We start from the raw sequence: 21,108 nt of genomic DNA, 5'->3' as shown, positions 1-21,108 counted from the left end.
TTTGAAGGCCCACATTCAGCAGCACCAGCAAGGCTCATCTGCGGAGGCCTCCACGTCTGGCAGGGCTGCAGCGCTCGAAGCCTTTGAAACACCGCTTCCGTCCTCCCCACATCTTGAAAGCAGATTGCTAAAATGCAAAAAATCTGTTGTTTTTGTTAATGTTGCTTTGAATATCTTCAAGCACTGCTCAGGCAGGAAGGTGGGATGAGGGCCACCAACGCGGGCAAGCAACGGACCCTCTGGGAGGGTGCCGAGACCCCGACAGTGGGTCTCAGCAAGCTGTTGGAGACCTGCACCGGTGGTGTGACAGCGGGCTGCAGGCAGAGCTGTGCTTCACGGCAGGCCCCTTCCAACACCAAAGGTCCTCTGTAAGCCCCAACACATGTGCCAAATCCAGCAGATGCTGCCCGATTTCTGAAGACTTCCTTATGCTGCCAAGTGCCAGGTGATACCAACACCGCTGCTCCTCCAAGTGAAAACTGGGCAATTGCATGAAAAAGGTCCTGTTGGATGGTAAAGCCTGGTCTGCCCTGAAAGTGGGGCTGGGATCGCCAAGACTTTGGGGAGCCTGCAGGTAGAGAAGGGCTCTCATGGCAAGATGATGGACTCGAGTCTGCCCGGGGGGTTGCTCCGGCCCTTTAGAGCCACACGAGACCTCTGCTCCCCTCGTATCCTAACGCCAGAGGGACGAGCAGGTAATGATGTGGGCTGGGGTGCTGCCCTGCCTGGTTTAGAGCAAGGGCTGGAAACCTTTCCCCAGGAAAGGAGAAGGCTTTTCCCCTCCTGACCAGGGCAGTCAAGGGCTGCTCTGCCCTTCCTTTGGAGGCTGGCTGGATCCACCGAGATGCAAAACCCATCCCATAACACAGGGTGGGGGGAGACCGTCACTCAGGGGACTCGGATTGCCCACTGCAAACCAAGAAAAGGGAGATGCCTCCCCTTCGTGCCGGCTCCGCTTTGGCCCTCGCAGCCTCCCCGAGAGGCAGTTTTGCGGCTGTGAACCCACCAAGAGAGGCAGTGGGACCGGAGAGCATCGCGTGACAGCCAGCGCTGCTGTGCTAGCGTCCCGGAGCAGCGCTGGTGATGCCCACTGGGTACCTACAGCCCTGAGCATCCCACGGTGGGACAGCCAGCAAGAGGCACTGCAGGACCACGCCGAGCTCCTCAGTGGCCCCCACGCAGCCCCCAGCCCAGGGGACACCCTGGAGCGAGGTGACACAGCGCTGGACCTGCTGCGGCTCCGAGCTCAGCCCCTGGACCTGACACGGGGGACAAGGGTTGGTGGGAGAAATCCCCCGGGCGCTCACCCTGGGAAGGGCTCCCGTGGTGTCCCGGGACGCGTGTGCCACAGCACTGTCAAGCCCTCCTCACCTCCCTGTGGACGGCAGAGACTCGGTGGCTCCTCAGCAGAACAAAACCAGCTGGGATTTCGGCATGAACGAGCCGGGAACGGTGCCAGGAGCGACCTCCCGGTGCAGGAGCAGCTCCTAGAACCGTCTGCGAGACCCCAGCAAGGGACGAAGAGCCCCAAAATGTCCCGCAGTGGCTGCTGGCCACAGCTCACCACCCTGCCAGACCCTTCCACCACCCTGGGACAGGGCACGGGTGTGAAACAAGGACTTCTGCAGACCTCAGTCTGCGAGGAAACAGGGGTTTCGGCCAGGACGGTGGGGTCACCACGGTGGGAGCTGGCGGTCCCCAAAGGGGTCCAGCCTCATCTCCCCCCCGCAGCTCCAAGGAGACCCTTAGCTGGGCGCACATCCCTGTGATCTGGGCGTCACGGGGATGAAGATCTTGCTCCCGGAGGGACCCCAGCTTCCTCCCAGCCATGGCCGGGCCACTGCTGCCCTCCACCGGCCACTGCCCACCCTGCACCCATGGGTGCTCCCAGCCAGGCTGGGGGCTTAGCCGCATCTCCCGCATCCCTCCCTCCCATGCTGCCGCCAAAAGCTGCTGGCACCGGGGTGGGGGAAACCCCACCTGCCCCCTTCCCTTCCCCAGAGGAGACCTCTCACCTCTTGCCCCCGAAGCACCCAGCGAAGCCGCTCCGTGTCCCTTTAGAGAAGAAGGCCAGTTGCGCCGCCGAAGATGCGGCTGAGCCCGGCAAACTCGTTTCATTTGTAATCGGAGTCGGAGCAGAGCTCGCCGCGCAGCAACGCCGGCTGGCTCTCCCAACCACAGGGCCGCGGAGCCTTGGACTCTTCCCTCCTGCAGGAAAAGCATCAAAGGGGAGACGCCGTCCCAGCGCTTCCCAAATTTATTCCAAATGTTCTAATTACCGCGGCCTCCCACCAGCCGCTGCACTCGCTGGCAGGGCTACAGAAAACCGATGATCAGGAAGCAAGATGCAGGGGCCTCCCCCTGGGCCAAACCTCGCTGACCCAGGGGACTCGGTCACGGGTGGGGGCTCAGGGTCCTGGTCCCAGCATCAGCGACGGGACTCGTGCCACCAGGCAGGACCGGGAGGGGAAGAGCCGCTCAAGGGCTCGCTCGGCGCGATGCCCAGCCCGCAGCGAGGTTTGGAGAGCAGGGGGGTCTCCACCAGCATCGGCCCACAGCGGGGGCACACAGCCACCTCCCTCTCAGGGGCTGGGGCGGAAGAGCAGAGCAGTGGTTCGCACCAAACTTCCAGCCAACCTTCAGCACTGAATTGAAGACGTTTCCCCTCCCTGCTCAGCTTCCGAAAACTGCCTGCTCTTTCCCGAAATCCTCAGAGGAAGAAGAGGTGCAGGATTCCCGTCTGCCCCTGGTCTGCGCAGGCGCTGGACGAGCCTGCTCGGAGCACGCTTACCAGCTGAGACCACGCAGGGGAGAGAGGCAGCTCGCTCCGAGACGGCAGCTGGCGTTCAGGCAAGAGCTAATTGCTCATCCAACCCCGGCAATTTTTAGACAGGCCTAACACCAGAAGCACAAGCACAGAGGGAAACGTCTGCGCGCCCAGAGCTAGAGGGGATTTGGGAATCTCACCTGCGGGTGCAGGGATTTACACTTCCCATGTGAATCCAGGCGAGGTTGCTCAGCTGTTGGGAGCGGGTGACGACAGCGTTGGTGCTGCAGGACGGACGTCTCCACGCAGGACGGGCGTCTCCACGCAGGATGGGCATCTCCCAGCCCGCTGCTCCCCAGGGCAAGGGTGGATGTCTCTGCTGAGGGCTGTGCAGGAGGCACAGGAGATGTTCACGGTGCAGCAGGAGGCCGGGCAGTGCTTACTCGTGCTTGGAGATGGCAAGAGCAAACGCATCCTCCCCACCCGTCTGAGCCTGGTTAGATACCACCAAAGCATTAACCCTCGCCCCGTCCGTGGCATGGAATCTGGTGCTGGGCAGAAGCAGCAGGCTGTTTATCCTCTGTCCAGCCCAGGCACATACATGCACCTATTACCAGGACTCGTTTGCAGAGGAACGACCCTACACATCCCGCTCGGCCCATTCCTAGATGGGCACCGCGCTCTCACCCCAGCCAATGACGCCTGAAAACCCACAAAGAGGGTCTTCGCAGGCTACGGCGTCCTTTTTCCTCCACCCTTTAGGAAACCGATGGCTTAATCCAAACTCCTCCGCACTTAGATGGACGCAGCCTGGAGGAAACGTGTCCGATCCACCTACGAGATCAGGTAAGCGAGTGCCTGCCCCGTCTCTCCTCAGGCCGCAGACAAGGCAAGAGAAATCAGAGGCCAGCAGGGGAAAATAAAACAAAGAACTGCCTCGGATAGCTGGGATCACCACCGGGCTAATTAGCCCATGCTCTGGCCAAGCTGCTGCGAGGGTAAGAGGGGCTGTGAGAAGGCTACGAGAGACCGGGACTGTCTCATTCCAACAGCAAAAATAAAATCTGGAAGTCCCAAAGAGGAAAAAAGAACAGTCAGCACCCTGTCCCCGCGCAGCCAGCATATGGTTTTTCAGAGGAAGATGAAACATTCCCTCCCCCCAGACTATTTTACACCCTCCACCACCGAAGTCTGCAACTTTCCAACTCTTTTTTTAAGTTACCAGATGGCCTCGTTTGCAAAGAGAAGGGCAGCACTGTTTGTAACCCACTGGGCTTCACAGTCCCCGTCCTACGTCTAATTCCGTGACTGGCAATGCGACACGTACACGAGTGCTGCTCTTACCTCCGCGGCTGTGCTTCGTCTGCTGTAACAAATCAAAAGCCCTGTACACAAACCACCCTCCACGGGATCTCTTAAAAGAAAAGATTTGCAGCTCAAACACGATACCGCACGTCAGAGTCACATTTTGGGGATGGGAGGGAAGACCGGGCTTGACCTTGCAGCCAGGTTTGCTAAAAAGGTGGCCGAGTTTTGGCTTCTGCAGACAGTAGCGGTGGCATGCCCGAGACGGGGATGACAACGGCAGGGAAATCAGGAGTGCTCCCATCACGGCAGATGATCCAGCCGCCCCCACCCATAGGCATCTCTTCCCCTCGCCCGGTTGCTGCGGCCGCAGGCGACACGCACGTTGTAGTTCAAATAGAAAGGGGCTGGCAACAACATCACTTGCTCAAAAATTCCTTTGTGCTTAAGTCCCCAAACACAAAGGGATTTGTGGAGGGGAAAAAAAAAAAACCAAACCAACCACATTAGGCATCACTACCTGTGGATCTAGACGTTGAGGGTGCCGATAAAGATGCAAGGGACAGAGTTAAATGCTGGGGCTCCACACCACCCCAAAAAGCAAAGTGTTTTGTACAATTCATCCGTCTTTCCCACAAAGAGTGATGCTCCTGCAGGTTGTCGTCAAGGGAGGGAGCCAGGCAGAATTTAACAACTCGATAGGGAAAAATCACTCGACACTGGTTTGGTGAGAAAGACGACTGTATTTCTGCTCTTACTGTGGTGTCACGTACAAGTTATAGTGTGGTTTAGTACAAGGAGACACTGGGATACACACAAATGAACCCCACTGTGAATTACATCATCCCACCGCAGGAACCAAATCTTACACCAAGCGTGCAAACGAAGCATAAACAATGTAAAAATATATTATATATTTACATACACAATCTTTTAAAAAGCCGAGATGCAAGTATAAATTCCAGAGCTAAAACACGTCAGGGAGAAAACAGGGGTTAGATTCAGTGAGCTGTTTGTAGGCAAATTTACAGTCACAAAAATAAACTTTAAAAAACTCCGGGGTAAGCTGATGGGACTTTTGGACACGTGCCCAGGAAAGGAGCCCCTGATGTGCCGCTACGAGATGCCAGCGGCACGCAGACAGGAGGGCTCTGTAATTCAGCGACAGACAGGGACGATGTTTTGCTGTAAGGCAGTAGCAGAGCTCCATCGGTCTGACCGGCATCGGGATTTCTGCATCCCAAGCACACCACAACCCGGTTATCAGAGCTGGGGCTTGCGCCGGCACAGCAAACGCGTGGGCAGCGTGGTGTTGGGGAAACTAAGACGAGAGATGGCTTACTGAAACGACTGATGCTAAAACCACTTGCAAACGCCGCAGTGGGTGCCACGGCTTTGGGCAGAGAAGCGAGATGAGCTATTCCATCCCCTGCCAGGCATGCTGGCAGCCTGACGTCAGCAGTAAGGGAGATTTTAGTATTTAAAAGCCTGAGTATTAATCTCGTAAGTAAGCACATTTCACATTCGCAGCCTTTGTCTGGGTTTAGCGACTCCAGCGCGTCCCCTGGCAAAAGCTGGCTATAACCTTGGTTTACACGTTGACCCAAAGGTGTTCCTCAATCTAGTTAAGTCACTTGAGGATCTTCCTACCCAAGAAACCGGGGAACGCTATCAACAGGTGGTGTCAAACGCTTCCAAAATCCCCTCAACAGCTCCAATGAATTAGTGTGTGCTTGAACCACTCCTCTGCCAAAGCAAAACACAGACCAGTGAAGGTGTGGATGGAGCCTTTGAGCGTGGAGAGGGATTTCATCACAGCTAAGTCAGAGCACGCCGCTAGCATAAGGTAACGGAGAGGACAGTCCAAGATACTCCCCGGCAGACAGCTGCACAAAACCAGACCGGGAGTTTTGTGTGGCATGAGAGAAAGCTGGGCTGACAAGGGAGCACGTAGGACCTTCCGCTCACACCGCATTCGGTCACAAAACCCTGAGCAGGTCCCGTCACCCACCCTCTGCCACAGATTGCCAAAAAGGCACTTCAGGGAAGGCTCCAGCAGCACCTAGAGAAGTGGCAGAACAACTGTGTCTGCAGACTCCTTCAAACACCTGCCTTGGTCATCTTCCATCGGTCTGCAAGGGAAGGGGGCTTCTCCTGCCTCTCTTCTCACCCACCTGTAGAATTATTCATGGAAGTTGTCATTTCCAGTTTGTAGTAGCCAAGCACCATCTGCCCGACATGGCAAAACACCGGCCCGGAGTCTGCCAGCGCAGCAGCCCAAGACCTTTAGCTGGTCTGAAGTACATAGAGTTAACAAGGAAAGATGTAAACGCTTGAAGGTTTCAAGCTTCTCAGGGTAGCTGCTGGCAGGGAGCAAAACACAGGGATTACAGAGGTCACTAAATCCACTCAGGTTTTAGGTTTGTCAGAGCAGTGCCACGCATGGCTGGAATGCAGATGGAAGGCTTCACAGCCATCAGGCAAAAGATATGCTGGTCAAACCCAGCTGTTTTCCAGCACACCAGCCCACGAGCGTAGACCTGTCACCTCTTAACTCACTGCGCGAGAGCCCAGCGATTTATCTATGGTTGCATTACGCCGGTGGCACTCGTTACAGAGGCTTGCTGGAAGCTGACTCTGGATACCTTTCTTATTTTTAAGTACCATGTCTCCTCCCCTCTCTCATCCTGCTGACTGTTACAGGGAAGCTGAGCAAAGAAAAAGAAACAGTACTGCCTACAAAAAGTTGTTTGGTTGGGTTTTTTTTTTTTTTTTTAGAAGAATCATATTCATGTTTCTCCAGAGGTTCAGGTAGGTAAGCCTTTGCCAAGCGCATCTGTCACCCAAACACCTGATTCTACATGCTACAAATTTGAGCGTTAAATATGGTATTAAGTTCCTTTTAAAAATGATCCTGGATAGCAGCCGGAATCAGCATTCCTCACCTCTGACAGAGCCTTGAGATGACTAGTGCTCCTCTGCCGCTGGCCCGTCCCTTGGGCCTCAGCCAGACCACAGGAGAGAGCGGACTTTGTGTACAATGTGTAAAAAGAAAATACTGGCAGATGCAGGGTACTGGCTGGAAGGTACGTAGGGACTTCTGCCACAAAGAAAGGCTCGTTTCTCCCTTCCTCTTTGAGGAGCAGAGCAGTGCAAAAGGAGCTGACTTTCACACAGCAGGGTTCTTTGCTACGCACATCTGGGGCTCCCACCTGAAGCAAGCTGGTGATGCACTCACAAGGACAAGATGTCGGGGTGCTGCATCCATGAGGTACGAACCCACAGCTCCTGGAGGGCCCAGGACTTCCTCCCCACTTGAAAGCTCCCCTGGACTTTGGGGCAACGCAAAGAGTGGATCTAGGCCTGCTGCGTGTAAGCACACGGAGTCTTTACCTCACTACCAGACACAGGGACTCCCAGGGAAGTTACAGAAAGACTAGATTGACATAATTAGCCAAACTTTAAATGGTTGAGTAAAAGCAATTAGGAAAAACCCCTACTGCAGACAGACAAACCAAGCAGCACTGGGTGGGTTCTTTCTCCGCCTCTCGTACGTCTCTTGCGTGTACCATGCCTTTGGGCGGGCAATTCAAACATCCAGCACCTTCAGACAGGATTGAAGTCCAAGCATTAGAAGTCACTGAGGATACTGATGTCTGCAAACTCATTCCTGTACCGGTAAGCGTACAAACTGAGCAGGAAGGCCCATTTCAAGGAGATGAAACTCCAGACACACGACAGGTAGTAGCTTCTGGGATCAGTCAGGGCTAGGAGAGAAAAGGATACACATACATTTAAAAATCCCATTTATCCCTCATGCAGTCTGGCCAGGAAGAAACCAACTCAGCCCCCCAGTTCCTGGGAGCTTCTCAGCCTGCATCTAAAGATCTTGTTCTGCACGCAAGGCTTAATCAGTGCTTTATTCCCAGCTCTCTTGACTCAGACTGTGAAACTTCCTCATCTCTGCCACAGGAGAGTATGCTGGTCACAGTCTGAAGAAGGTCATTATTATCTCTTGAGAGGCAGATCCCAAGAGCTGTAAGGTCACCCCAAACCCTCCTTGCTTAGGGCCCGAAGGATGGAGTTTGTGTGAATTCCTGGATGGCAGAAACATGTGGCTCAAGAAAACAACCTCAACCTGCAGTTCTTAATTTCTCTCACCCTGCCTTACGACTACTCCCTTCTCCCCCACCATGGCAGGGAGAGAAGAAATCTGCACATCTCAGGGGAAAACAGGAAATAAAATAGATCCTCCTTCTAAAAATGCTTTTACCAATCATTGTGACCGACATTTAATATAGAATACTGGTGCACTTCAACCTGTACTGCGGGTCTTCAATACAGCGCTGTGATAATCGCGCATTAGTGAATGACACAAACAGCCTCTTTTTGGAGAATCTTTGCAAATGAACACATTCCTTCTTTATCTATTATAAAACTGCCTCTACTTAGGGATTACTTTGAAGTCAAGTGGGTACAGTTCTGCTTTTTGAGTGCGTGTCAGCGGTCTTCATATTTATTTTCAACATTTAGGTTTTTTTGTTCTAGAGATGTCAACAATTTTGAAATACACTTACATAACCTAATGCCTAAAACAATTCCACCTTTAAGTACAAGCTGCTTGGTCATTATTAAAAAATAAAGTTGTTTTTTTTTTTAAGAATACACAAAACAATACTTACTCAGTAAATCCCACTCACTGAATGTACCAGTCCTAAACTTTCCATAAGTAAATAACCTATGCAGATGTTCTACTTTCCCCCCAAATTAGGGCTTTCCCTAAAAAACCTCCATTTCCCTAAAAACCACCAAATTTTCCCAAAACCAGTTTTTCCTCATGTCTCCAAGAAAGGAGGTGATGAAAAATATTTGGTTTTCTTTTTACATTTGTATTTCTAGCGATTGCGTACGAGTATTTTCATACCCTTCCACTAGGCTGAAGCACTCGAATCTCCACGGGGAGTGTATTTAGGCTAAGCCAGGGGCTTTTGGTGGGTTATGACCCCAACACAGCTTGCCCACCACTATGAGTACAACAACAACAGGGCTCTTAGTGGCTATCAGCCCAAATGCAGCAAGCAACAAACACAGACAACTTCTAAAAAAACAAAACTCAAACTTTCTCTCTTTGGTCTATTGCCAAGCAAATACTGGGAGTAATTACATGAACCCTCCTTAGACAATGTTAAATATTTTATAGCAACACAGCTTTATATGCTGACTCAGTGTAGAAGGCATTTTCACCCTGCTGACTCGTGTTGGGATTTCAATATCCTCACCCACCTGCTTTATGACTGCTGAAGAGACAACGTTTAAGAGCGCTCTCTTTATTTGTCATAGAAATAAGTAAATTCCAGTTCCTATAGGAAACAATGCTGGAAAACGTGGACTGCCTGCCAGCAGTCCTACAGACCAGGCCTATCAAGGCAGCTATCAAATAATAGAAGATGTCCTAAAGGAGTGGCACTCATCAGGCAGCAGAATTACTCGTGTCCTCAAGATAGCACAGCAGAAAAATGAAATGCAACGGCATTCTTGCAGCCCCTCCCCAAAAGTCTCTCAACACCTCTCAGAAGAGATGGCAGGAGCACCCCCAGATTCACACCCCAGCTCTGCTTTGCAGGCTCTTCTGTTCCTTCAAATCCAATCCCCGTAATCCCAGCATCGCTACTCATTTCTCCCAGTTGCCTACTGCAACAAAGTACTTACACTGGTGCTTGGTGATGGCCAGAACAAGGAATGTGCAGAATCCCACCACTGAGAGAGCTGAGAAGAGGATCCCGATGAAGAGGAAGAACCTCAGCCCTTTTAACCAGGTCCTCCAGTAATCCTGCACATACATCACATGCGTGATTAGGGCCCAGAGCGCCAGAACACCTGCTCAATTAGACAGCAAGGGGAATCAGTACCATGCATCACACTGCAACACAGAAAGGTGTCTAACAAATACACATCTCATCAAAAACCCCGCACGAAACGCCAAGGAACACTAATGCTTCACGGCCACGTCCCCCCCAGAGGGGGGAAATATCAGAATAAATGGCTGCCTGTGCAAGCATCACTCTCCACGACCACCCCAGACCCCCTGCTTCTGCACAGGCTTTAAGAGACAGATCTCGATTATGGGCTGGCACAGAAAGGACTTCATTCATTGAATGGATTCCCCCAAATAACTCGTTCGTTTTCCTGTTTCAGATAGACCCATTTAATGCATACTCAGTGCAGTTTTATTTCATTTTCCATACAGCTTTCAGAACATTACACATAGCAAGGCAAGCACTTGGCAAGAATTAGTGCACCTTTTCACAAAGGCCAGGCAGCCCCTTTTACATATGGAGACGATGATGAAGAGCACCGCTACGTAACCACTGCTTTTTAGACACCTAAATCAAGATATACAGGAGCTGTTCAGTACTCAGCGTTTCACATCATGTCTTTTAGCTCCAACGTATCTCTAGTTAACTTCATAAAGAGTCCATTTATATAAATCCCCTTCCAAACACTTCAAACGTTTCAAGTAAAGGGGTGTAGCAGTTCAGCTCCCAGATGATTTGTACGTACAATTCCCACTTATGACAAAGCACACTCACTAAGTGTTTAAGGTGGCCTAAATCTAACTCTGTACTTGTGGGTCCTGCCCAAAACGTCTGGATTACATAACCAGACAAATATCTGAGCACATACAGTTTATATATATATATTTTTTAAGAACAGCCAAATTCACTATGGCTTTAATAGGAACAGCAAAAGGCATTTCCCTAAGCTTAGGTGACTAGTCCATAAACAAGATTCAACGGCCTTGTCAAAAGGGAGGAAACAGGAGGGGAAAAAAAGGGATGAAAGCATCCAAATAACAGCTGTAAACAGTTTCTGATATAGGGAAAACCAATGCACCCTTCCCTAATCTTGTTCTAAAGACTGCTACCTTTTCACCACACTTCCGAAAAAAATTAGAAGAGACACTCAATATAAGAACTGTCCGTTCACATGCTTAAAGCCTGTCAAAAGTTTTTATAACCCGCCAGAACAAGGCTGCCTCTCATTCCCCATTATACAATCCCAACTACAAGCAACGTCACCAACTCCAATTATAGCAAGCTGTTCCTCTGTTTAAGTCGCAGCGCTGAAGACTATGACTAAATCTCCCTAAGCTGCTAACTCAACCTATAGTTAGCGCCACTTTACAGACTTAAAATATTTGTCTCATCTTGGCAAAGACCTCTGCGGCACTTCTGAAATTTGAACCTCCAGTGGTGCAACTAACTGGCTTGTATTTCTCCTTCACTGCCATCTCCTTTCCAGATTTTATTTTAAGGGCAGCAGGGGGAAGAAAAAAAATAATTTAAAAAAAAAAAAAAAAAAAGACACCACTGCTAAAATACCAGGCTGCTTTATACAGTATCCTGCAATAACACAGACCTCCCTCTGCGGCTACTTCTCAACATCAAAGGAAGCGAAAACCAGCCGTGCCCACTACAAGATAAACATTTTAATACTAAGGACAGCCACAAGTCTTTCCAGAGCTCATTTGTTACTGGATACGGTCATTATACACAAAGCTTCCTAAGGCTTAAAAGAGCATATTATAGCACAGAGGAAAACAACTGCGTCAAAACCGACAGATGAGCACAGCCCAGAGTCACCCTACAAACCCACTGGACTTGCTTTTCAGCTCCCAAGCAGCTTTCAGCTCATTTCTAGCAGGTTTTCTGACCTCACCGGACACATAGACAACAGATGCACTGCAGGTGCACGTCAAATGAAGCTGAATATACACAAAGTCAGTTCCAGGATAGATGGGAGAACCCTGACAATGCTTTTTGCCTCTTCACTGTCTTGGGATGGGGCAAAGCAAGTTAAAACACCCTCCACGGTGGCCCACAAAAGAGGTGGGTGGAAAAAAGACAACCTTCGAAAGAAAAACCCCATAAAAGTGAAAGCAAAAGCACTCAGGGTGAACTAAAAACCTAAGGGTAAAGTGCTGATATCCAGGACAGATGGAGCTCACGGACTTTTTATCACAGCGAACAGGAAAGGCAGAATCAGTCCATTACTTCATCTAGTTGGACCCGCTGTACCTAAGCGGTATCTAGGCATGTTTTCTGGCTCCAAGCAGTCAGGATTTTAATTCTGAAACTCCCGTCAAGTCAGCTACAGATACTGCTTTTCCATGACTGATTCCACACAGGCTACCGCTACGCACACGTGCTAGAGATCACAAAGCTGGTGGAAGATATTTTGGAGTTCTGCAGATGCAGAAGACGGTAAATGCATTGGCAACGCTTTTCAAATAGCCTGCCATGGGATTTGGTGGAAAAACCTATCACACAGCTTGCTAAATCACCACTTCCTCGACTTCGTATTACCTTTAAGCTTGTGCTCTAGCAAGTTCAACCCACATTTTTAAAAAAAAATGGGGAACTCAGGTTTTTCAGTCAGCAAAACAAGCTGCTTCCCCCCAGGCGCTTTCAGATGACTCGGCACAATTTATTTGAACTGCTGAGTCAAGTTGCTGGTGTTTCCACACCAAAACTGCTGCTGATGCTCTGAAAGGTCTCCGTGGGGAGAGCAGAGGCAGCGCGTGAGCTGTCACTTGATCTTCCCCCCACTGCCGTGCCTGTCCCTGCACCTTCCCCTGACCCTAAAGCCTGACACAGCACTTGGAAGGAAGCTATGTGGCAAACCGTTGCGTTCGGTTAATTCTTAACATCTAAAGTAACTGCCTCATACATGACTAAGCAAAAAAAGTCTCATGACAACTTCACCACGTGTTGAAGGACTGAGTTTGGCCACACGGTCATTAAGAGAGGCTATCCTCTTACAGGCAGCTCAGCCAACATCATGTTCGTTACCACGTGAAATAGAGGGGAAAGGAGTCTCCTCCAGCTCCAGCCATACGTTTGCCTCCTTTCCCTTACACCCCCACAGCACTCAGATCCTTGGGTGAGGCTATCCAGCTTGCAGAGCAGGTGATTTTTCTTTTTCCTTTTTTTTTCCTCCTCTAATAAGGCAGAAAAGAATTCCAATAAGTTAAATCAGCTCACAACACTTCTGAAAAACATCAACGCTTGGCATAAAAAACATTGGCAGTATGCGTTCAGGGACAGGTAGGAGAAAGGAGAACAGGACTTGCTTTTTCAATTGCTTAATTTGCTCATCCTGAGCTTGTGAGATCATACTTGGGTGGGCATCCAAACCCCACCAGCGCTGCTCAAAACTAGGGAACAGCCACAAAAGAAAGAAAACCCACCATCCAGATGTCGGCAAACGCACGTGAATAGAAGGGGCATCCCAAGTGGGATGAAGCTACGTAATAGTAGGGCATGGCAAATCAAACTCAGAATCTGAATACACGAGGAAAACAAACAATTATTGCAGGGAATCTCATTTAAGCACAGTATATTGCTAAATATAGTTTCACTAACCAAATGCTTAAATACATGAAAACATGTACCTTTGCTAAAGAGCCTTCTTTAAGCTAACTGCTTATCTACATACGGCATTCAGCAGGAAAAAAAAACCCCCACTATTTCTAACTAAGGCCAGAGGAAAAGTATCCATGAATGCTGGAATGGACCATTTGATTCATGTTTAATTCAACTGAAATTGGGTTCAGGAAAAGAAAAATCACCTCCTATTCACCAATATACATAAGCTAAGCGGTGAGAAGAACAAATCAGTTGCACTGATTTACAGAAAAGACTTTCATTATCACACAGAGAAACTAAAACTGTACTACTATTTTTAATTCATGTGAAATCTCTCACTTTGTAGACCTTGAGAGCAAAAAGTTTGCAGGTTTAACACAAACCCATCAGCTCTATGTAGGTAACAGAAGAACAGCTAGCTCGTTCAGCTGCACAACTGAAACAGGTTTTACTGGAATAGGAAATAAAAGTCATGTCTCATTTAAAGTCCAGAATGATTAACTGCAGGACCTCCAGTTTTTCTTTTTCACCTCAAGCGATTCCCCTAAATCCCCTCCTCCTCCACAACTGCAGTCGTATTCTCCAGTGGAATCGCACTTTGCACAGAAGCAAAACCTGAACCTGCAGGCATAGCCCTGGCGTAGCAATGGTGGTTGTCAGCTCCAGTTACAGCGCCTGCTTAAAATAACATCAAAAAAATCTTGCACCCATTTCAGAGAAACATTTGTCTTGGTGGATTTACCCCACACATTATGGTTGGAATGACCCTAAAATAAGAGCCACTCAATAAGGCACAATCAAGGGATTTCCGATGTAGAGCAATGGGAAAGTTACCTCTGAATTAAAAACTAATTATCTCAAGTACACAAAGCTCCAGGAAAAGGAAACTGGCCGATCAAACAACTATGAGTGCATCTGAAACAACAGTGACAGGCAGGGTTTTTTTCAACAGAAGTTAACAGGTATTTTGACAAGACGAATTCATATTTAAAACACAAACCCAGCATATTTGGAACAAGTTGAAATAAATTCTAAAAGGCAAGTTCAAAAGCAGGCTCACCCTCAGTCTGTAACCTGGTACAGAAAAACACTAATATCTAAATATTTTGATAAGCCCTTTTCGAAAGTTTGGCATACTTTAGCTCGAGTGAAACAAAACTTTCCCTTTCTCCAAACATAAAAACAAAAACTGTGACAAACAAAAGGTTTTCTCAGCCCCCTGCTCATCACTGTCCGATTCTTCGGTCCCAGCAAAACAAGTTGCATTGTTGATGGGGAATAACAGCACAGCTGCCTTCCCTGAGGTCAGAGCAGCCAGAGGCCAAACGTGTCAGGCCACGTTTGCACGCCGCGGTAGGACACTGTGTCCAACACTGACGGGCGTTACAGATTCTAGGAAAAAACAACAAATGTGCAACGGAGGCCAAAAAAAACCAAGCAAACACATACACACAGAAGCTATTCTGCAATGAGCATTCTTATTCCAGCCTTCTGAAGCTCAAAATGCGTGTTGATGATGGCAGACAAAGATGATGGCAAACAAAATGGCAATGAAAAACAGTATTAAAAACTACTTGCATAGTCCTGGAAAATATGAAGTCTATGGTGACCAATTAGAAAGACTTTTTTTTTTTTTCAAAGTGCTTACAAAGCCTTCAGACATTTTCCATCTCGACAATCTTCTTTTACACGCTCTATAACTCTAGCTGGAGCATTAGAAATACCTACTCTAAAAGGAGCCTGAGCTTTGCCAACCTAAGTTTGTTTTGCCATTTCTAAGTTTTGAAAACTTTGCCTTCTCTGGTTGATTCCCTGAAAGGGTAAAATGTTTTCTTCCGGGAGCTAAAGCCAAGCTAGCTCAGCCTCAGCTGCTTTTGGAAGAGGTTAAAAATGGGCTTTTTCAAATAGCTCTTCTGCCAAAATAGCTGGGGATGAACACCGAAATATTTTAGGAAAACAGCTCTCGAAGGAGAGGAGTCTTTGGAGCATTCCAGTGAAAACTGGTTTTCGCTTGGCAAAATTTCCCTCTGGACACGTGCAATCGAGTGCTTTACTATCCAGGGCGTTCTGGTTCGGAGGAAAGCAGATTGGGCTGCACACGTGCGAGAAGAAAAACCTGGTGTTTCAGCTTGTTGTTCAGCATCGAGTCGGTCTGCTCAGCCATTTTCAGAAACAGGAAACAAGATTTTAAGCCTTCAGATGCTCTGTGCCTCTACCATTCACATTTAAGATGAAACCAACATCACATTTTCCAGCACATCAGCAGCGCTTACAAGGAACTCATTCTCTCCTCGCAACTTAATTAAATTATGATTAAGCATAAGCTCCGTGCAGCCTTTTCTGTGTTTTCTTTAGCGTGCTTTTCCTCCTTTTTCTCCATTTCTTAAGATGATGGACTAAAGCAGTCACGAGCCAAACCTTAATCAAACACTATGCAAATCCAAACATTTACGAATGCTTTACTCCATAACTGCAACACTTTTTGGCTGTGCTATTCCAGCCCTGCATAGGGAACAAGGCAATTTTCATAAATTTATCTAGCGCATGCAAGTTAGATTAGCTATCAGTCTTCGGAGAATCACTACTTTTGTATGCAACAGATACCGTGTTCAGCATAAACTAGCTTCTACTACTTTCATTTATCAGATATTTTTAAAGTGTCAGAAAAGTACATTCTGTGTTTCATCTTCTTTGCAGCTGCTTTAATATCTGGTCCACATTATATTCGCAAAGCACAAGCTTTATATTTTGCCAGAAATATCTGAGCAGCTTGGAAACAGCCAATAAAGTCTCCTTGGAGCAGAAAAAAAACCCCTCTCTTTCTATTAAATTTGAAAAGAGAAGATACATACACAAGAACATTAAAAGCCACTCAGGAAAGGGCTGGATACATCCTGAAAACATTTAATTGCTTTCTTCTCTTTTAAACTGCCTCTGGCAGAATGAAAACATCAGAGTTGCTTAGAGATTCATGGCCTACTTAAAAAAAAAAAATTAATTTAAGGCAGTGAGGGGAGAAGGTCAAACATACAAACAAGCAGTAAATTATAAAAGCCACTGTGACTAGCTCAAAATTAAATGGCAAACCACCGAGACAGCCAGTATTAACTCAGGAATGACTTTCTGGGTCCTGTGATTAGTCAACTTAAGTTGCTGTCCCTCGGGTTATCAGAAGCATGGGGTGTTTCTTCTTAAAACAAGGGTATGATACACAAGGTCTGTGTCTGATTTAAGATGATCCCAAAAATTCCCAAGTATGCATGCCCAGAGGCACATTTAAGATTTTGAGGATTAGTGAGTTGACTTTACTAGGCATTGTGGGGGGGGTTTATGATTATGAAAGCCAACCGGAAAGACTGGAAAGGTAGTTTGCTCAGCACCTTAAATTACACGCTTCTGGTTTCATAACTAGAGGTAACTGAGGGCTCTAGTTACACACTCATCAGTATGTGGCAATTTTCCCTCCACAGAACTTTAATCCTAGAACTTGGAGTAAATAAATATCTAAGTCTTTACTTTAAATTATAGGAAATGTATCGGAGCAAGTCAAAGTTAGTACAAGCAGCAGTGGAGGGCAGATCTCAATGCAAAATGTAGCAGGAAAGGTTCTCTAGAAGATAAGCAAAAGATAAATAAACTGATTACAAAGAGAAAGACATAGATTCCTAATGAGACATGAATCAGTAGGACTTCTTACAGAGAGGAAGTATATGGATAAACATCCTGAAACACACGTCCCTGACAAACCAAAGGCACGTCAACAAAAGCTGCAGCAGGCTGCAATCCATCTCACCAACACAGGCAAGCGAAAAGCAACGATAAACACACAGGAGGCGATGGGAAAACCAGAAAGATAGTTAAAACTAGATAAACAAGTACAAACACACACTCGCAGAGAAGGCTGGCAGGCAAAGCCTCAGCTTAATCAGAGGCATATTAAGAAGGAACTGCTGCAAAGCTGCCAAATACACCAGCCTAAACAATTTTCTGCCCCCCTCACATGGTGTCAGAGCCCCCAGCCCGACCTGCAACTCACTCTCAGGTGCTCAGATCGCTTTTTGAAGCTTCTGAATGAAAAAGGCACATATGGGCCAAAAAAACCTGTTTGTGCTGAAGACAGTGAGCCCACCCAGCACAGCAAACGCACATCCAGCACAGGGTTTGGATTTCACAACGACACCAGCTGCAGCAGCACACACGCTGCGCCCCAGCACTTGAGCTGTGTCACACGTTTTGGGGGAGAAGCTGTCTTTCTGCATTATGTTATCCTGTACAACATGCAGAAAGTTGCAACAAGTTTATTAGCAGACTAAAGGGCACAAAACAATGCCTGACAATTAACTTTGCAATGTCTACACGGCGGAAAATTTCAGAAGCTCGCCCACTTCCTTTTCTGCCATTCTCTGCCAGTACAACTAAGGACTAGCTAGCATGTTACGATAAAAAACAGATGATTTAACGAAGCATGCCAGAAACAAACCCAGTGAATGCCCTGCTTACCTGAAACTGAAGTATCCACAGCATCTACACATAATGCAAACCTCCTACACACCGTGATTTTTTTTTTTTTTTAGAACAATCTTACTTCAGCAAGTAGCCTTAGCTTCAATGCATGGAAAAACCATGGCTTTTTTTTTTTGGCTACTCCTCCACAACTAAACAAGCAACCACTCAGCTCTCTACCCATGCAGGCTCCAATGTGCAGTACGTGAAATGCCGATTTGTAAAGGCCAGCAATGAACTGAGGGCACACCTTGACTTTAATATCTGTCTGGCAGCAGAATGAATTTAAAAGGTCCTCCCCATACACGAGCGGTTTTATTCCCACTCCTTCCTGGCCCCTCCGTTGCGGGGATAACAACATTTCTGAGACAGCATACTACGTACCTTCAGTTCAGGGGTAGGAACCTAAAATAAAAGTCTCATCTCAAATGTCTGGAGCATATTTCACCTATTGAGCCATTGAGGGGGTAGAAAAGCAAAGCAGAGGGGCAGGAAAAAGCAGCCATGAATTTAAGATTACAGGAATCCCTTAAATCAGCTTTGTCTAACTCCAAAACATACATTTCTTAATCTGTTTCTCAGGCTTTGCTATCCTCCTGTGACTCTACCCATACATTTCAACAGATGTTTGGGAGCACACAAATTCATAGAGCCCAACCTAACAAGTGACCATTTTTTGATTTTGTTTCTTGCTTACCTTGCTCCTTGTTATCTTAACTAGCTTGAATTACCTGGTAATTAACCAGCACACAAACCTTCTTCTCCCAGCAGACAATAATCTAAATAATTTCAGCACAGAAAGCACAGGATGGTTCTTCTCTCTGCTACTTCTCTCAAACTCCTTCTAGAATGCAGACTTCTGAAATTCCTCTGTGAACACAAAGACAGCACGTGCACGCAGCACAAAATATTACTTGTTATTTTCTTGTGCATTTCTGGGGTACAACACTCCAACTGTCCTTGTGCCACCTAGTAAAGCAAGGCTTTGGAAGTGCTCCGCTTAATTCCAATTCCAGCTGGAATTAAAATGTTTTGGAGAGAGAGGAAGCAGAGAGACAACCACAACCCTGCACCTCACAGCTGCTCTGACAGCACAGCAAGTACTGAGAGGTACACGGGAGCATTGGCGCTGCTCACGCACCAGAAGCAAGCCAGATTCTTTACAAAGTTTAACTTCACTTTCTACTCTTCCTGCAGGTGGTTACGCTTACTCATGAGTTGCTGAGCTGACAAACCAAGAGAAGACTATGTTCTGCTCCAACTCATTCATTAACTAAGATCCATAACCGACACAGGCGTCTGAATCTCACTAATTTCAGTGGATGTTAAGATGCATTTTACAGCTTCTGGCTTCTATGACAAGTAGCCCAAACGCCTATTTCAGCGTGTCTGGCACAGATGCTTTCAGGGGGTATAAATGTCAGGAAGCTGGCGTTTTTCTTTTCTTTCCTGAAAATACAGAGCACACATAAATATAGGTTGCCAGATGAAAAATTTACTAGGAAAGTCAGCAAAGCTTTCAACTGTAACTTTGAAATAAAATCCTCTTTTCAGTAACAACTTTTAGAAGTTTTCCCTCCATAACATTGAGAGTTATACACCACTATTAACTAAAGCTATTCCACCACAGACAGCAAGTTTGCTAGGTGTTGTTGCAAAAACCTTCTTGGGACCAAGGTGAAGACTAGAACAATTCCACCTTCACTAGCGGCAAGGTTATAAAACACACATTAATTTCCTTTTTCCTAAAGGATGAGCATCAACAGATGCAGTTAACATGTCCCACAAACTATGGTTTTGCATTTCAAGTTGCAAATACAGCCAGACACTGTGAGCTAAAGTCTCCCGAACAGTTTTTATTAAAAGTCACTCTCTCAAGAGCGCAACAAGTCCTTCCAGTAGGTCAGGAGGTCCTGAGCAGATCACAAAAGCATCACGTGGAGACTTCCCAAAACAGAGCGTGGCCCACCCAAGTCCCAGAATCATATACTGTTGTCATCTACTCCAGCTGCCATACGGAGCTTTTTCCCCGCCATGTCCCAAGCCCAGTTTTGCCAGCTTCACCACCCAGATTCAAAGAAAACCAACGCACAAAGCCACGAAGCGCGGAGGTAAGGGACTTGTGGCGGCCTGGCATCAATGCCATCCCCGCGCACTCACCGCCCAGCCAAAAACTGTTGCTTCGCTCCATTTTCAGGCCGCTTGGTGATTTTTGGCCAGGTAAGAGCACCCACAGAATCATATATGTTGGAAAAAACCTTTAAGATCAACAAGTCGAACCGTAAAACCAAACCCCTCATGGGCAGGGCCCCGGGGGGGGCTCTGGGCTCACCCACCCTCACGGGTGCATACTGAGGGGTCTGCACTCCCGGGCAGTGCTGCTCGCCCCCCGCCCTGTCCCCCCCTCACCCCAGGGAGCACCCGCAGCAGCACTGAGGCAAAGCCACCCACTCCACAGCCCGTCACCCCCAAGGGCAGGCGCTCCTCGGCCTCACATCCCGCCCGCCCTCCCTCCCTCAGCGCCCACCGCCGGGCCCCGCTGCCGGAGTTACCTCAGGCGACGACGCCCCGGCCCCCCCCCCCAGCCGTCCTCCCCCCGCCACCTCGTACCCGAGAGCCCCCCCGCCGCTGCCGTGGCGGGCTGCCGGAAGGCCGGCGCCAGGCTCCAGGTGAAGAAGGCCGAGAAGCCCATGAGGGCACCGGCCGCCGCGTAGGCCAGGCGCAGGGCGAGCGCCCGGCTCACCGCCATCGGAGCGCTGCTGCGCCGCCGCGCCGCCTCGCCCGCCGACACCCGGCCCCGCCCCTCGCCCCGCCCCGGCCCCGCCCCGCGCCAGCGCGCCCCCTGGCGGCCGGGGGGACAGGAGGGAGGCCCGGGGGGGGGCGTGGGGACACGGGGGGACACGGGGTGGATGTGGGGGGCGTGGGGACAGAGGAGTGGGGACACGGGAGGGCATGGGGGCATGGGGACACAGGGATGGGGACACGGGGGGGCATGGGGACACGGGGGGCATGGGGGACACAGGTGGACACAGGGGAGTGGGGACACGGGGGGGCGTGGGGACACAGGGGTGGGGACATGGGGGGACGGGGGACATGGAGGGCGTG

At 48.7% G+C, this 21,108-nt stretch overlaps 1 protein-coding gene across 1 annotated transcript; it reads right to left on the bottom strand.

The window, feature by feature from the left end:
• Positions 1-4,795: 4,795 nt before the first annotated feature.
• On the bottom strand, positions 4,796-20,793 carry SLC48A1 (solute carrier family 48 member 1). The gene is made up of 3 exons (XM_075525327.1): positions 20,614-20,793; positions 9,782-9,949; positions 4,796-7,839 (listed from the first exon to the last, which is right to left on the bottom strand). Exons 1-3 carry the CDS (start codon positions 20,750-20,752, stop codon positions 7,703-7,705), a joined length of 444 nt encoding a protein of 147 aa, XP_075381442.1. The 5' UTR covers positions 20,753-20,793; the 3' UTR covers positions 4,796-7,702.
• Between the last annotated feature and the right edge of the window lie 315 nt (positions 20,794-21,108).

Source organism: Mycteria americana, chromosome 26, assembly GCF_035582795.1.
Source record: "Mycteria americana isolate JAX WOST 10 ecotype Jacksonville Zoo and Gardens chromosome 26, USCA_MyAme_1.0, whole genome shotgun sequence".
Classification (NCBI taxonomy): domain Eukaryota; kingdom Metazoa; phylum Chordata; class Aves; order Ciconiiformes; family Ciconiidae; genus Mycteria; species Mycteria americana.
This window is presented reverse-complemented; position numbering and strand designations above follow the sequence as displayed.

Coding starts and splice junctions, on each gene's coding strand:
- SLC48A1 (XM_075525327.1), bottom strand. CDS start 20,752: ATGGCGGTGAGCCGGGCGCTCGCCCTGCGCCTGGCCTACGCGGCGGCC. Junction 9,950..20,613: donor AGCGGCGGGGGGGCTCTCGG/GTACGAGGTGGC, acceptor CTAATTGAGCAG/GTGTTCTGGCGCTCTGGGCC. Junction 7,840..9,781: donor GGCCATCACCAAGCACCAGT/GTAAGTACTTTG, acceptor TTTCTCTCCTAG/CCCTGACTGATCCCAGAAGC.